A 16073-nucleotide genomic window follows, 5' to 3' on the forward strand; every position below is an offset into this window, starting at 1 on the left:
AATTCAAATAATTTACATATTTAGCTAAACTTTTCTGTCTCCAGATCAAATTATATTTATGTCCTAAGAGTAACTCCAACTATTCCTAGTGAAAAATGTCACCAGTATTATACTAACTATATAGATACAGAACTTTAGAAATCCATGGAAGACTTACTGATAAAATATATAAATGATGTGCATTACATAAGCCAATCTATTTTATAGACTAAAAAGAAATATAGGAAGTAACTGTCAAAAGAGTCTACTTCACAGAGATTTTATATCATTACTAAAAATAATTTTTATGATAAATAGCAAATGGACTTCCCCTGTTTAGACGAAAATACACTATTTACCACTAGTCCATAATGGTGACAAATCAAAAGGAAACAATAGTGTCCCTGTGACTCTTTCAAGCTTATTTTATTAAAAACCCTCTGATGTCAAGATAAATACAGAGAAAGAAATGGTTCCATAATAAACCTACTTAATATGTTTAAATCTGCCCCTTAATTTAGTTACACCCTAAACAGTTCAGCCAAATCCTCAACCACTGAATCTCTAAGGAACAACGATAGAGATTTAAGGCTTTTAGATTATGCATTACAACCTGTCAAATCAAGTACAGATGAAGCTAGAAACTGGCTCTAGCTGACAAAGGAACAAGATTGGGCACGAGAGTTATTATACTTAACACTGTAAATATTTTTTTTTTGGGGGGTACACGGGCCTCTCACTGTTGCGGCCTCTCCCGTTGCGGAGCACAGGCTCCGGACGCGCAGGCTCAGCGGCCATGGCTCATGGGCCCAGCTGCTCCGCGGCATGTGGGATCCTCCCGGACCGGGGCACGAACCCATGTCCCCTGCATAGGCAGGCGGACTCTCAACCACTGCGCCACCAGGGAAGCCCTGTAAATATTTTTATTTTCAAAAACTTGCTACTTTTTTAAAGGAAAAATACATCAAATGCTATAACCTGAAGAAAGTATTTTGAATTTGATTACAATTAAAAGATTTGTGAAAATTTCTCATTTCTAAAGCAATTCTTATAGAAAAACCACTAAACATGGTTCAAATAGAAACAATGAAACCAGAATATATAGTAATCAAGTTTCTGAAATGAACTTTCATATGTTTTATGTTTTCATATTTAAAAAGCTTATGTATAAACTTAAGGTTTATATACACAGCACTTGGTCACACAAATTTGGAATATACCCTTCCAAAAAAAGTTTGGAGGACTTTTTCTTCTTACTGATCTTTCTGAGTACTAAGATTCATTATTATATATGACTTAGAGGAAGAACATCAAAATTCTAAAATTATAATCAGCAAAAATAACATAAGCAATACAAAAAAAGAGATATTTACGTAGGCTCCCAGCCCTTTTCCATCATCTGTATTTGGCTATTTTCCTGAGTATTAGTTAAGGTGGGCAAAAGGAACAGAAACACTTTGACTACTTTGGTTTGGAGAAGAAAATTACTGACTGGATTATTTGCATAATTAAAACAAACAAGTTATTCTATTAAATCCATTATCTTGGAGAGCTGAGAAGCAATGATATAAGTTGAAATCAAGCTTTTCCAGTTTTACTATAAGTTTTAGAAACTTACAGTATTTTACTCAAGATTTTGATGATCATCTAAAAATTGAGGTTAAATACACAGGGGTATATATAATAAACAATCACAATTTAAAAGGTAAACCATAGCATTATGAGAATTAATCTGCACTAATTCACTGATATTGATTTTGTTTTCCTTTTATTAAAACTTAAATAAAAGCACCTTTTAAAAATGTAAGATTCAAAAGACCAAGTTACATTCAAAGAAGAAAAACATAGCAGGAATTCAATGTTTAATGTAAATAATCAAAAATCTATATAAAATTCCAGATGCTCAATAAACAGTCATAAAGATGAAAATTATGGTGACAAACTTCACATATTAGAAGTTTGTTTGGCTCAATATTAGATACAATAATAAAATTGTCAATGTGACATATAGATGAACTTCATTATTAGATATTTACACAAGGAGCTAACCCATTAAAAATTTTTTTCTAGAAAGTTCACTGTATAAAATATATCTATCCACTTGCAATATGAGGTACTTTAGAATATGGTATATTTAGCTTCAGAGTTAGCAAGTCTATTCTTTTTAAACTTTTATTTTTAGCATTAGGTCATTATGAGCACTTTTAATTTTGGAAAAGAATATTTTATTACTAGTTGGAAAATTTTCACTTCTAGTCTGCCAGTAACTGACAAATACTCAGTTAAATAAAATAATATTAAATAAAGAGAAAACTCACTTAGTATGGTTTAATGCGACAGGTGTATAGGAACCAAATTAAGAGAAACTGAAAACTAGGACAATAAAAATTAGAGGTAAAATAACCTCTGTAACTAACTAGTGACTATGAACAAATTAGGCAACATAAAATCTTAACATGACATTAAACACTTCTGTGTTTAGTGGGAATAATGAAAAGCCAATTTTTAAGATAGTATTAGAAAAAACCTATACTTAAGGCATAAAACTATGCCCAAGTGGGTTTTCCCAGAAAATAAGTAAGACGTCTAAAATCTGTCATATGCTGAAATTTTAAATGACCAAAGAAAATATATAAATTTACTGAAATCTATAAGGTACGCTTCTTTTAAAATCCAAAGCAAAATTTTTAAAAAGCAAATAAATATGTCCCACTAGAACTTTTTAGACTTGTTTAATCTGAACCACTAATAGTCATGTGACCACTGCTAATTATTGAAGTGCCTTGATGAAAGTATATATCACTATTTATAAGATACACCATACCACTTCTAAGGAGACTCACTAATTCTATCAAAATATAAAAAAGAAAAAGAAATGAAAAGAATGGAAATTAACCAGAGAATTCAACTCAGACAATAGCTCTTAGGAGAGGGGTAAAGAGTATGTTGGCAGGTGTCTGCAAGGAGCTAGATAATACAATGGAATCAGTTTTCATTCTGCAGAACAACCATGAGACTTGCTGCAATGTCAGCTCCAAGCATACACTGAGGGACTCCAGAAAATGCTCATTGATCATGCAGCACTTTATAATGCGCATAGGCTTTTTTCTCTTGTTAACCCCGCCTAGCTTCCCTTTGCAGCTTATTCTCCCAAGCCCTCTCCCCCTAACAAATTCTCTTCCTGAAGATAGTAAAATATTTAACGAATTATCTTAACAGTCTAAGTATTAGGAATACCACTCACCATCATGAAAATTAGACAGTTTTTTTTAATGGGGGGGAACCCTACAACCCCCAAAATAAGAAAATGGGATTTAAATATCTATATATCTATAAATACAAATATTTGATGGTATATTACATCCAAGGCCAAAACCAATTATAGTTTCACTTTGACATGTATTTTCTTGAACTGATTTATACGCAAATAGGTTCTATAACACTGACACAAACAGGAAAAAAAAGAAAACATAATTTAAAATTCTCATGACTCAAAATGCAGATTTTTGTGAGCTCTCAAGCATTAGTTAAATTTTAGTCTTTTAATTTTTAATTTAATAATTTATTTTATAATGAAGTCACATGAAAAACCTAGAAGCAGAATGTACCAGCTAAATTAAGCAATTAGATTAATATATATGCTTAATTTTACCCTAGAAACTAAAATAACCAGCTGTTTTTAATAGTTAACTGCAAGCAGAGTTTTGGGCTTAGATATGTAAATGAATTCTAAGACATATGATACTAAACCTACTCAAAGCTGCTTTGCAGACCCCACCTTCTAATGAGTTAATCTAAAGGTCACCACCAGCACAAGGCTTTTTATTAAGTCCGAGGCCCTTCCTTTCTTTTTCTTTTTTCCCCTATCAAACATATATCTACAATTTACAAAACATTAGGTTTAAACAAAATAAGGTTTTAGTAATCATGTGAACTAGATTGGCACATTCTCACACAGAATAAGGTCTGACCGTATCTTGCTTTTATGCTCTGCCTCTCTTTGCTCTCTCCTCTAATCTATTCATCTGTAAAATAATTCCGGCAGATAAGATTTCTTTGTTCAGATTTCAACTTTCATTTCATTTACAAACCTAGCCCTACCTCAAGAATGTCTTCTAGAACATATGCTTCCATTTCAGCCGCTGTCTCCACCATGTTTTATCAAACTGCCATGTTTCTTACTGCACTATGATTAGATCATTGCCAGCAGGAACACTCCTCTGTGTCAGCAAGGGAACAGGAAATGGAATGTTCTATTACATGCCTAAAGCAGCTTAGCTGTTCACTAGCCAGGCATCTACCAAAGAGCAGGGGGTGACTCACTGTGTATTTTTTAAAGATACAGAAGCTCTATTCCAAAGCAAACTTCTGTCAAGTAATTTCAACAGGCAAAATAAAGTCTCTTATTTTACCATTTCAAATTTTTAAAACTCTAAAATTTCAAAAAAGAAATAATGACATTTTTTTAAAACCTATTTAAACACGTCTGGCTTCCTGGTTGAACAAAAGAGGTTGAAGTGGTTTACGTAGCAATTTATCCTTAGTAAAGCCTTGTAGTAAGATTAATGGCTATATTAAATACGCAAAGAAGGATGCAAGGTAATACCAAATCAGGAATTTGTTACATCAGCCATATGTATTATGTAACACATATATTACAGGTGCTGACTTGAGGGTGCCGAAAGTAATAATTTAATGTAGTTTTTTAATGGTAAACTGGTTTTCTATAAACTAATCTGTTTGGAAATATCTAAGAGAAATGAGATTAACATTCAACAGATTTACAATCACTGAAGCAAACCATAACACATCACAGTTATATGCATTTTCTAGGAATGTCTTTAACCTCATTTACTAACCAAAGAAATGGCCTCCCCCCCACCTTATCATAAATACTACAAGAGACTAAAATATTTCAGATGAATGAAATTCAGAAACACTGTTTCTGGATCATTTAATAGCAAATAAAGCGGGTGAGTAACAGTAGAGCTAATTTTATATTTATCACTGTAATTGACCCTCACTTTAGTAAAATTTTTTACTTTGTCAAATTTCTTCCTTATATAATATATAATATACAAAATGCAATGGGAGAGGAACAATGTTTTGTGCTCTGCAGTATTAACAAAATAACCCTGTACTTGTGAGAGTGCCATACAAACTGAACTTGAAGTGATCCCTCAATTAGGTTAACCAATCTAATTATAACTCTAAGGTGAACAGTTCTTCTAGTCTAAATTTTCCTAACCTAACTAGAGAAAGTGAATTTTTTAAAGGAAAGGAAAACGACAGGGAAGACCATTCACATACGGTCAAATCTCAGTGATGATATGAATGGCCTTTCCAGTAATGTCTCCTCAAAGTGATGCCATGTTTTAGTAGAAAGATTTTGTAATTCTCTTGGGCCTTAGTTTATTTATCTGTAAAAAGGGATAACATTCACTCAACAATGGATTTTCTATTGTATATCAGAAACTGTCCTGGGTACAGTCAACAAAACAGATAAAATTTCTTCTAAACAGGTTTATGAGAAGATTAAATGAGATAAAGTATCTACTACTCAGTTTCTGATATTTAGGAGACATCCTCACTGTGTCAGGCAATATACAAGTCATTGTTTTTCAAATAAACATGTTATTTAACCCTCACAATACCCTAGGTGATAATAATTCAAAATAATAACATTAATAATTACCTTGTGCTTACTATATGTGATACACCACTTTAAGTGCCTTGTATATATTAACTCATTAAATCTCACAATAATCCTAAAAGAAAGGTAGCTACTATTATCTCCATTCTGGAAACTGAGGTACACAGAAGTTAAGCAACTTCCCCAACTTACTCGCAACTAAGCTAATTAAGTTAAGAAGCTAAGATATGGACCCAGGTACTTGACTCCAGAGTCTGTCCTCTGAACCATCTACTGTACTTCCTCCAGATGATATGACCCTCATTTTACGAATGAGAAAATCAAGCCACAGACAGTACATAGTTATATAGCAGAGTTGAGATTCAAACCCAGAAGGGTCTGACTTCAAAGGATGTGTGAAATTAATGGAAAACAAATGATATTAAAAATGTTTTCCCTCAGACCATATACAGCGCTTTCATTTATATATAAGTGTGTCTGGTATTTGGAGGTTCTCAAACAAAATAATGTCCATTGTTAAGACACAGCTTATGAAGAACCAGAAAACTGATCTTACTATTTTCCTCCTTCCAGCTCAATCCGTTCCATACTTCAAATAAACTGCTTCATCCTTAGATTAGGAGAAGTCATCAACGAAGTTTCTGTTTCTCAAACCTTCTTCCAACAGAAGCAAGTAATGGTAGATTTGAATTCAAGGAACTCATATGTTCATACATTCTTATTTCCCATAAGCCAAGAACAGGCTTTCCAACTTTGACAAGAAATCGGGCCCCCTAAGATTCAAGTCAATCAAACCATTCACTGTCTCCTTCCCTCCTGTTCTAGGATTATACGGTGCTTCCCTTATGTTTTCTGACATATACTGTTAAGTTTTTAGTAATAAAGATGTGATTATGGCTTTCTTACAGAATTACAGATATTTATATATCATTTATCATGTCTCTCCCTTACGGATCACAAGCTTGATGAAAGCAGGCAATGCTCTGTTTGCCAAGGTATACCCAGGGCCAGCACAGTCTCTGGCATAGAGCAAGGACTTAAGTATTTGTTGATTAAATAACAAATGCATGAATAAAGGAATCATCTGATATCCAGATTTGTATCCTAATCCCTTTTAAATTATTGCTACCACTAGGAATTATTTCTGATGACAAGAACATGTGTTCTGTGACTATTATCTTTAGGTCACTGAAATAAGATATTAGAAATGTTGAATATAAACAGAATCTATATTTGAGAATTTCTGTAATTCTTTTTTTTTTAATATATTTATTTATTTATTTTTGGCTGCATTGGGTTTTCGTTGTTGAGCGCGGGCTTTCTCTAGTTGCAGTGATGGGGGCTACTCTTCATTGTGGTGGGTGCGCTTCTCACTGCCGTGGCTTCTCTTGTGGAGGAGCACGGGCTCTAGGCACACGGGCTTCAGTAGTTGTGGCACGCAGACTCAGTAGTTGTGGCGCACGGGCTTCGCTGCTCCACAGCATGTGGGATCTTCACAGACCAGGGATTGAACCCGTATCCCCTGCACTGGCAGGCGGATTCTTAACCACTGCGCCACTAGGGAAGTCCCTGTAATTCTTTGTTATACAGCAAAGTAATTATTTATTCTTAATTTTATTTTCTGGTTCTTTTGTTAATATGAGGACCTATGCCACAGCATAGGATACTTTGGGCAAAAGGGTGTGTGAAAGGAGATTCATATACATCTGCTATAAGACCCTACATCCTAATAGTAAGCCACTTTCCTTCTAGTTCAACCTCAATTTGTAGGCAAAAAAACCTGTTTTCCCATTTGCCTAAAATGGATTTCAAAATCTTTAATTTTCACCTATGGCAAAAGCATTAAAGCATAAATGATAACCTACTTACAGTTACGCAAACAAATACAAACTAACAGATGTAAGTGACTTAAATCATAAAGGAAAATACTTACTACAATAAGAAGATTCAAATGTCCAAAGTGAAGAGAAAAGCCTCCCATAAAAAGTGGGGGAAAAGGACAGAAGAAGCTTAATAAATACCAAGACTGCATAAAGGAATCTCCTGAAAGTTACAATTTTATTTAGGACCAGCACTGATTTCTTTGAACGAGGAGCAAAGAAACCAAACACACACACACACACACACACACACACACACACACACACACACACACACACACACACACACACACACAGAAATATGTTGACAAGCAAGCAACCCTATTTTGTATGGTTTAACATTTTGTTGATGTTTGTTCCTCCACATAAAACATTTTTTTTTCAATCAAATATTCCTTGTAAAGAAGTTCTGCTCCCATCAAATATTTTTTTCTATTTAGGGAAGGGCGAGACTTATCAAAATCCACATTTTCAAACAAAACAAGGACAAATAATTGGTTGCAGCATAAATATAATTATTTCACCCGCCTACATAAAAACAAACTACTAGGAAAACAAAATCTGAACCAACTTCACCTCTCAAAATGTGTGAAATGTAGTCATTACTTTATAACATCTCTATTTTTCTCTTTTCTACTCTGTAAGTTATATTTCAGCAGAAGTGTAAAATAGCCTGGACCAAGCATAAGTGACATACATACATTAAAGAGTTAAACAGAATTTAAATTAAAAGGATAACAAAACATGGTCAAATTTCTGATACCCTATATACATTATTAAAATAACTCTATCACCATGAATTTACCTTATATTTCTCCTAAACCAAATCATGCCACAATATGACTGGGGGTTCTCGATATATGTCTTTTTTTTTTAACTTATTTATTTTATTTTTTTTAGTTTTGGCTGCGTTGGGTCTTCGTTGAGGTGCATGGGCACAGGCTCTAGGCACGTGGGCTTCAGTAGTTGTGGCTCACGGGCTCTAGAGTGCAGACTCAGTAGTTGCGGTGCACGGGCTTAGTTGCTCCGTGGCATGTGGGATCTTCCCGGACCAGGGCTCGAACCCATGTCCCCTGCATTGGCAGGCGGATTCTTAACCACTGTGCCACTAGGGAAGCCCTCGATATATGTCTAATGTAGCACAGTAATATTCTTTTCATTACCACCACAGATTACTTTCTTTTTTTAAAAAAACTATGGTTTTTATCTGCAAAGTAATACATGTACATGGAAAACATTCCTATATAAAAGAGAACATAGGGAAAAGTAAACCTATCTCTCACCAACTCCTAAAAGCACAACTAGTGTATTCTTCCAGAAATAACCTACATATATAAAGCTTATCTTAGTGTAGATTATTTTTTATACAAATGGAAGCATATTGTACATACTTTTCTTCATCTCCATTTTAAAAATGTAATACTCCATAACTGTTTCAGATTAGTACATGTATCTCTCTCTTTGATTGTGATAGTTGCTCAAATTTTCACTAAAAAACTGTACTATAATTTATTTAATCAGTTCCCTTTTGGTGGGCATTTGTGTTCCTTCAACATTTCACAATACTGCAATGAACATGCCCAAAAAAAGGGCACACATACTCTGCACATACCTGAATATAACTGTACTGTAAATTTCTTGATGGGTACATGTATTTAAAACTTTATTTAAAACTTTATGTTACCAAATTGCCCACTAAGGTTGAATTTACACTCTGACAGTGAATGAGACTGCCTGCTTCCCTACAAATAGTAAGTATTAATGATACAAAGTCTATTAAGTGAAACCCAGATCAGAAATAAGCATGTTTTAAAACATGATTCTAGATTTATCCTTACTCCCTCATCATTTCCACTTTTTAAGGAAATGCAAATGAAAATTACATCTCCTCTCATCTAACTTCTGTTCCCTTAACAAAAAAAATACATTAATTCCCTGACAGATTAAGAATTTATTTACCACAAAAAAACCCCAAAAAACAAAATAAGGAGCCACAATGCAGATTCTGTCTATATGTACGTACTTGGAGAACAGAGAAGAATGGTGAATCAAATGACACTTTTAGAAAATCTACTTCGGTTAAATACAAATTCCACCCAGGTTTAATGGACTCTTTAAGTTGTGAAGTTTCTGCCGGAATTCAGTATCATAAAGATCCAGAATTCTTTGGGTATGTTCTTACTAAACTAAATTAATAAAATACTGTTGGGTATTCATTTGTTTGCCTTCCACATTTATTTCAAACTATTCATTTCTAAAGCATAAATTTCTAAAGTAATCCTTCCATCATTCTTGGAAAAAAAATCGAACGCAAACTAAGATGAAGAAGATAGGTTTTTATTAACACAAAGAGCACTAAAGAGCTTCTATCACAGTTTCTTGACATGTATCCCAGGTCAAATTTTTTTTTTTTTCTTTTTGCGGTACACAGGCCTCTCACTGTTGTGGCCTCTCCCGTCGCGGAGCACAGGCTCTGGACACGCAGGCCCAGCGGCCATGGCTCACGGGCACAGCCGCTCCGCGGCATGTGGGATCTTCCCGGACCGGGGCACGAACCTGCGTCCCCTGCATTGGCAGGCGGACTCTCAACCACTGCGCCACCAGGGAAGCCCCCAGGTCAAATTTTGATGATAATGTTTAAAAATAAGAATGATTAAAACTTCACCAGAACCTCCAAAATAAATGTTAATAGTTGGACAGGCTTCTAGATGTGTGAGGAACACCTAAAAGGCTTAGGTAACAAAGGATTAAGTAAGGATATATAAAATTATAACCTAATATATAAATAATGAAAAGGCCATCCATTAGTATATTCTAAATGTGAGGAAGGATATTTATTGCTTAAATAAAATTTTTCTCAAGGCTAATGCTATAAAAAGGCCCTAGTAAACTTTCTTTTGAAAGATCATTACTATTTTGATCATTCATTTATACAAATATTTACTGAGTGCTTACTAGGTGACAGGCTTTATACTACACAATGGATATAGAATGACAAATAGTTACTGCACCTTCAAGAGTCTATAATCTAGAAAAACTTGATCCTGATTTTCAACAAAGTCTAAAATCAAAATCTTCAATGATTTTTTCATCTTCTCTGATATATAGTCCCTTTCCATTTTTCTTTAATCTAACTAATAAATAAAACTCAAAACTCCATTCAGAACAGTACAGAAAGTATTATTATATTTAAACAAATATTCCATCCAGATGTGTCCCATGTATAGAATTAAATACAACCACAGTCTTGTCCAAATATAAGTAACAGACTAAGCAAAGTAAGAAACAAAACAGCTTTCCCTCCTTTCACATCTGCAATTACAGTTGTGCCTGCTGGACACTTGCACTTGTTGTCTCTACCGATGCTAGGTCACACCATGAATTCATTCTTTTCCTAGTATTTCACAATAGGTTCTATGTATACAAAATTGACAAGATTTTTATTGTTTTTGGAGAACATTCACCTCCCAAATTTGTCTGTACAACATTTCAAATAAAAATAAACAAGTACATATATAATAGGAATAACTTCCTTCAACATTTTTTGGTTTTGTTTCAAATAGGCTAAATCTACTCATAGTACAGTGCTCTCAATTTCTTCTGTTCCAAAGCAACAAGTATCTACCAACAAAAATAAATATACCACACACACACACACACACACACACACACACACACACACACAGCCTACCTCCCTACCCCAACCCCACAAGCACAGTGGTGGGGAGAGTAGAGAGCCTGGGGATAAAAATGCAAATTACAACAAGAGACAAGTCCAAAGCCAATTTTTTTGAGTTAACCAATTTCTACCACCCTTCTGGAAGGACGACTGTCCTACTCTAGGGCAGCGGTCCCCAATCTTTTTGGAACCAGGGACCGGTTTCGTGGAAGACTATTTTTCCGAGGACCTGGCGGTGAGCGGGGGGATGGTTCAGGCGGTAATGCCAGCCATGGGGAGTGAAGGGAAGTGGCAGATGAAGCTCCGCTTCATCACCACTGACCTCCTGCTGTGCGGCCTGCGTTCTTAACAGCCCGGGAATTGGGGACCCCTGCTCTAGGGGACACAAGAAACAGCTCCAGGTCACTTAAGACAGTATCAAAGGCATGGAAAATAATCAGGATGCAAAAACTACCCAAGGAACCTTGCAATCGCAACTCCTTCTCTGGTTGCTTGATGGCCTAGAGTTGCTGGCAGCAAGCTCCAATCAGTCTGGTTTCTCATGATGCCAATTACCACTCTGCTGTTTCTAGCCTAGTCTATTCATAACAAATCTGGAATGGTTTGCCTGCAAGCAATTATTGCAAGTACTCTTTCAGACTCATAATTCCATCTCCTAGGAAATGTATTACATTAAATTGTCTATATCCTCAAAAAACTAGGCCAAAAATTGCAAAATGGGGTCCCTTTTCCACTAATCTGATCCTGACCAGAGATCCCAACACAAACCCCATATATATATATATATATATATATATATATATATATATATATATATATATATATATATAAAGAAATACTGATTTCAGTCAATGTAACTGTGACTCTTTGGTCATCATGAAGATATCTCACAACACAGCTATGTTAGAAGCAATGTTACTACCATTACTTTCAACTTCCCCCACAAATTTCAGATATTCAGTTTTACTACCAAATCTAATAAAAACTAACACCAGATAAGAAAACAGAAGTTAACATATAACAACTTTTATGTGTGTAACAGATAAACACCAGCATGTTTTATGAAATCACTACTATGTTTTATGAAACCAAATTTAACCCACATTCATATCATTCAACAGCTCTTTCATCAATTTCTTAACAGAGTCAACTATATTTACAATTACTTGAGAATTCCCATCCTCTTCAAGAACACATATGCCAATGTCTCTCAGTGAAGGCAGTTAATATTCTTTAAAGGGTAGCCACTGAAAAACCAATAGCTTACAAAATGTTTCAAAGCATAACTGAATTGCCAAATATAATTTTATACTTTAATATTCGTTTTTGTACGCTCAGGTAAACCATCTCTCTCTAACACAAATTCCACAATTTCCAGTAAAATGCTTAGTTTTTAAAGTATTTCTCATAAGTTATTTTAAGGGTATATATTTGCATAATTTGATTTCTTTTTAAGCACTCCAGCTTGCCTAGAAAACTGTATAATTTAAGTAGAATCATTATAGATAGTGTACTTAGGTCTTAGGGTCTTGGCAGTTTACACTTTCAGTACTTATATGCATATAACAGCATAATATTTCATGATTTTTAAAATCAAATATGACAAACATACAATTAGAAATGTGCTTCCCAAAAGACGTTTCTGATGCAACACTCCTAAAATTAGGCTTTCAAAAAACATTTTACCTATGTACAGTAGGAACAGGATGCCAACCTATCTTTAAGTTGAAGTGGCATCAAAATAAATTCTTTCATTCAACAAATATTGTCCAGCTAGGGACATAAGATAAGCTCTATCTTCAGAAAGATAAAAAAGGCCATCTCTATTCCCATCTTTTCTTCCAGTTTTTCCAGAAGATATACCCTGCCGCCAGTAGCTGTAGCTCTCCTTGATCACATGACTTTCTTCTTATGGAAAAACCAGGCTTCTAATCCCAGTCTTCAGTATGTCAGAGAAAATGTCATCTTATTTAAAGGCACTGGTGGGAAGAAGGACTCAGAATTTTCCCATACATCCAAATTTTTAACAAACTTTTTTTTTTAAAAGAATCATGGAAGGGCTTCCCTGGTGACGCAGTGGTTGAGAACCTGCCTGCCAATGCAGGGGACACGGGTTCGAGCCCTGATCTGGGAAGATCCCACATGCCACGGAGCAACTGGGCCCGTGAGCCACAATTACTGAGCCTGCGCGTCTGGAACCTGTGCTCCGCAACAAGAGAGACCGCGATAGTGAGAGGCCCGCGCACCGTGATGAAGAGTGGCCCCCACTTGCCGCAGCTAGAGAAAGCCCTCGCACAGAAACGAAGACCCAACACAGCCATAGATAAATAAAATTAAAAAAAAAAAAAAAAAGAATCATGGAAAGGACTCCGGAATTGACATACAGAATAAAGAGTGTAAGCCAGTCAAGAAATAATTATGCATCTTACATAAAAGTATTCATATTTGTATTCTATGCAACTTTCCAATTTCTTGGAATTAATTTCTGTATGTCCTCCATTTCTACCTACCTCACAGAATTTCTAAAAACCATGTGGTCCTGGAATGGCACTTTATAAATAAAAGTATTATTATTTAGGTAGATAAATGAAACACATCTGCAATCTTTTTAGTATTATAAATATGATGCATGAAAGTGCGATTTTTAAAAAATTCGAAGGCCACAAAGGCACAAGGTGAACAGTAAATCTTTTTGTTACTGGCCTGAAACAAAATGGCAATACACTGTTAACGCTGTTAACTGACTTCCAGTGCGGTTACAAGCTTAACTTTAACATCATTTTACTTCTGTTTCTTGATTTACCAATTTTTATGTGCTATCTATTGACTGTCCATTGAAGAAATGAGCACTAACCCTTCCTTTGTTGCCCTCTATCTCGCAATTTTATAGGTTATATTATTTTTATATTATAAAGGTTTATAACTATACTCCTTAACTGTTCCATAACTATAATCAAGTCTATCTTATATATTTTCTAGGTTGAGTCTAAAAACTAAAAATTAATTAACTGCATTTATAATGTGACTAAGTAAATACTAATCACTGAAGAGAATGTAATTTTATATCATTTAGACATTACTGGTTGAAATAGAATTGTCCATGTTTTCTAAGAGTGGCAGCACTTGAATTTTCTTCTAGCTCTCTTTGGTTCTTTTTTTCTTTTTTTTTTTTTTTTGCGGTGTGTGAGCCTCTCACTGTTGTGGCCTCTCCCGTTGCGGAGCACAGGCTCCGGACGCGCAGGCTCAGCGGCCGTGACTCGCGGGCCCAGCCGCTCCACGGCATGTGGGATCTTCCCGGACCGGGGCACGAACCCATGTCCACTGCATCGGCAGGTGGACTCTCAACCACTGCGTCACCAGGGAAGCCCTCTCTTTGGCTCTTTTTGAAGGTCCAAGACTGCCACTGTAGCTACCAGTTTCCTCCCCCCGACACTGCCCTACCACCATATCCTCTATCTTGGATTATATTTTCCACTGTATTATAGTGTCTCAAATATTTTCATATCAAGTACATAGTTTTTCTAAATATAAAAATATACTTGTCCTCATATGATAAATAATGTGGTTAACTATAAAAAATTTAAGTTCAGTATTTTCCCCAAATGATGAAAATACTGCTTCACTATCTTCAAGCGTTCAGCACGTTTGCTAAGAACTCAGTTATTTGATTTTCCTTTTTTTTTTTTTCCGGTACGCGGGCCTCTCACTGCTGTGGCTTCTCCCGTTGCAGAGCACAGCCTCCGGACGCGCAGGCTCAGCGGCCATGGCTCACGGGCCCAGCTGCTCCGCGGCATGTGGGATCCTCCCGGACCGGGGCACGAACCCGTGTCCCCTGCACTGGCAGGTGGACTCTCAACCACTGCGCCACCAGGGAAGACCTGATTTTCCATTTTTTATTCCCTGTCTCTGGCAGTAACTGAGGATTTTCTTTTTATCCTTAGAGTTCTGAAATTTTGCCAGACATGTCTAGATATAGGTCTTTTTCCATTCATCCTGTGTGGTATTAGATGGGTTCCTTTAATCTGAAATTCATTATCTTTCTCTGGCTCATGATATTTCTTCAATGATTTCTTTCAATATTTTTCTCCTTTCCACCTTCCTGTTCTTTACTTCTAGAACTCATATTTACAGATATGAAAACTTTGTGATGTATTTTCCGTACTCTTTTTCTCTCAATTTTTCCAGATTTTTTTTCTTTCTTTTTTTTTTTTGCTTCACATACACAGAGTTCCTCCTCTTTGGCTCCAAATCAACAACTCAGTCTTGATTCATGCTAAATTGTTATTTAACCCATCCATTAAAATTTATCTTCATAATTTTCAAAATCTGTCCTGGTTCTCTGCCACTTTTTCAATGAAACTATGATTAATCATTGCAACATGTTCTTGAATCTTAGTAAAATACATATTACACTTTTTTTTCTTTGAAGCTTTCTTCTGAATTTTATCTGAGGTCAGCTGTTCTTTCTTTCATCTTAATCCTCTTCCATCTTTATTCTCCTCAACTGTCTGTCTGTTTATATTGGCATAAAAAAGATTATTTTTGGCTCTCTCTGAGGTTGTTCGAATTTGTTTTCCCAAATGGTGTCTCCCTTAAATGGGAGGGTAGTACTATTTAAGCAGGTATCCCAGAAAGGTACCTAGACAGGAAGTTAAACTTGCTGGGATCCGCCAAAACTGCTATTCTCTGAAGAGGCATGCTTCAGTGCCTCTGCTTCTCTCTCAGGTTCCAACACCTCAGATGTCCTACTGAATTGCTAATCTACTTTCTTAAAAGAGAACAGTTAGACTTCTGGCCTGAGGGCAGGCATGACTGCCACCAGGGCTGTTAAGACTGGAGAAAGGGCAGGAAGGAGGTCCAACTAATGCAGCACTTTGGAAAA

The 16073-nt window shown here is 35.5% G+C and overlaps 1 protein-coding gene across 13 annotated transcripts in view; it reads right to left on the reverse strand.

The window, feature by feature from the left end:
• The window catches only part of ANKRD17 (ankyrin repeat domain 17), a 160504-nt gene that overhangs the window by 124440 nt on the left and 19991 nt on the right, over window positions 1-16073 (reverse strand). For 3 of the 13 annotated variants that reach the window (XM_079919515.1, XM_079919523.1, XM_079919522.1), the window contains exon 1: window positions 4081-7054. The exons of the other annotated variants lie outside the window; for them this stretch is intronic. In XM_079919515.1, coding sequence (XP_079775641.1) covers window positions 4081-4134 — 54 coding nt within the window. In that variant the 5' untranslated portion in view covers window positions 4135-7054. Of the gene's footprint in view, window positions 1-4080; window positions 7055-16073 lie in introns of those variants that run through there. 13 annotated transcript variants of the gene reach the window in all.

This window comes from Stenella coeruleoalba (genome assembly GCF_951394435.1).
Source record: "Stenella coeruleoalba genome assembly, chromosome: 4".
Lineage (NCBI taxonomy): Eukaryota > Metazoa > Chordata > Mammalia > Artiodactyla > Delphinidae > Stenella > Stenella coeruleoalba.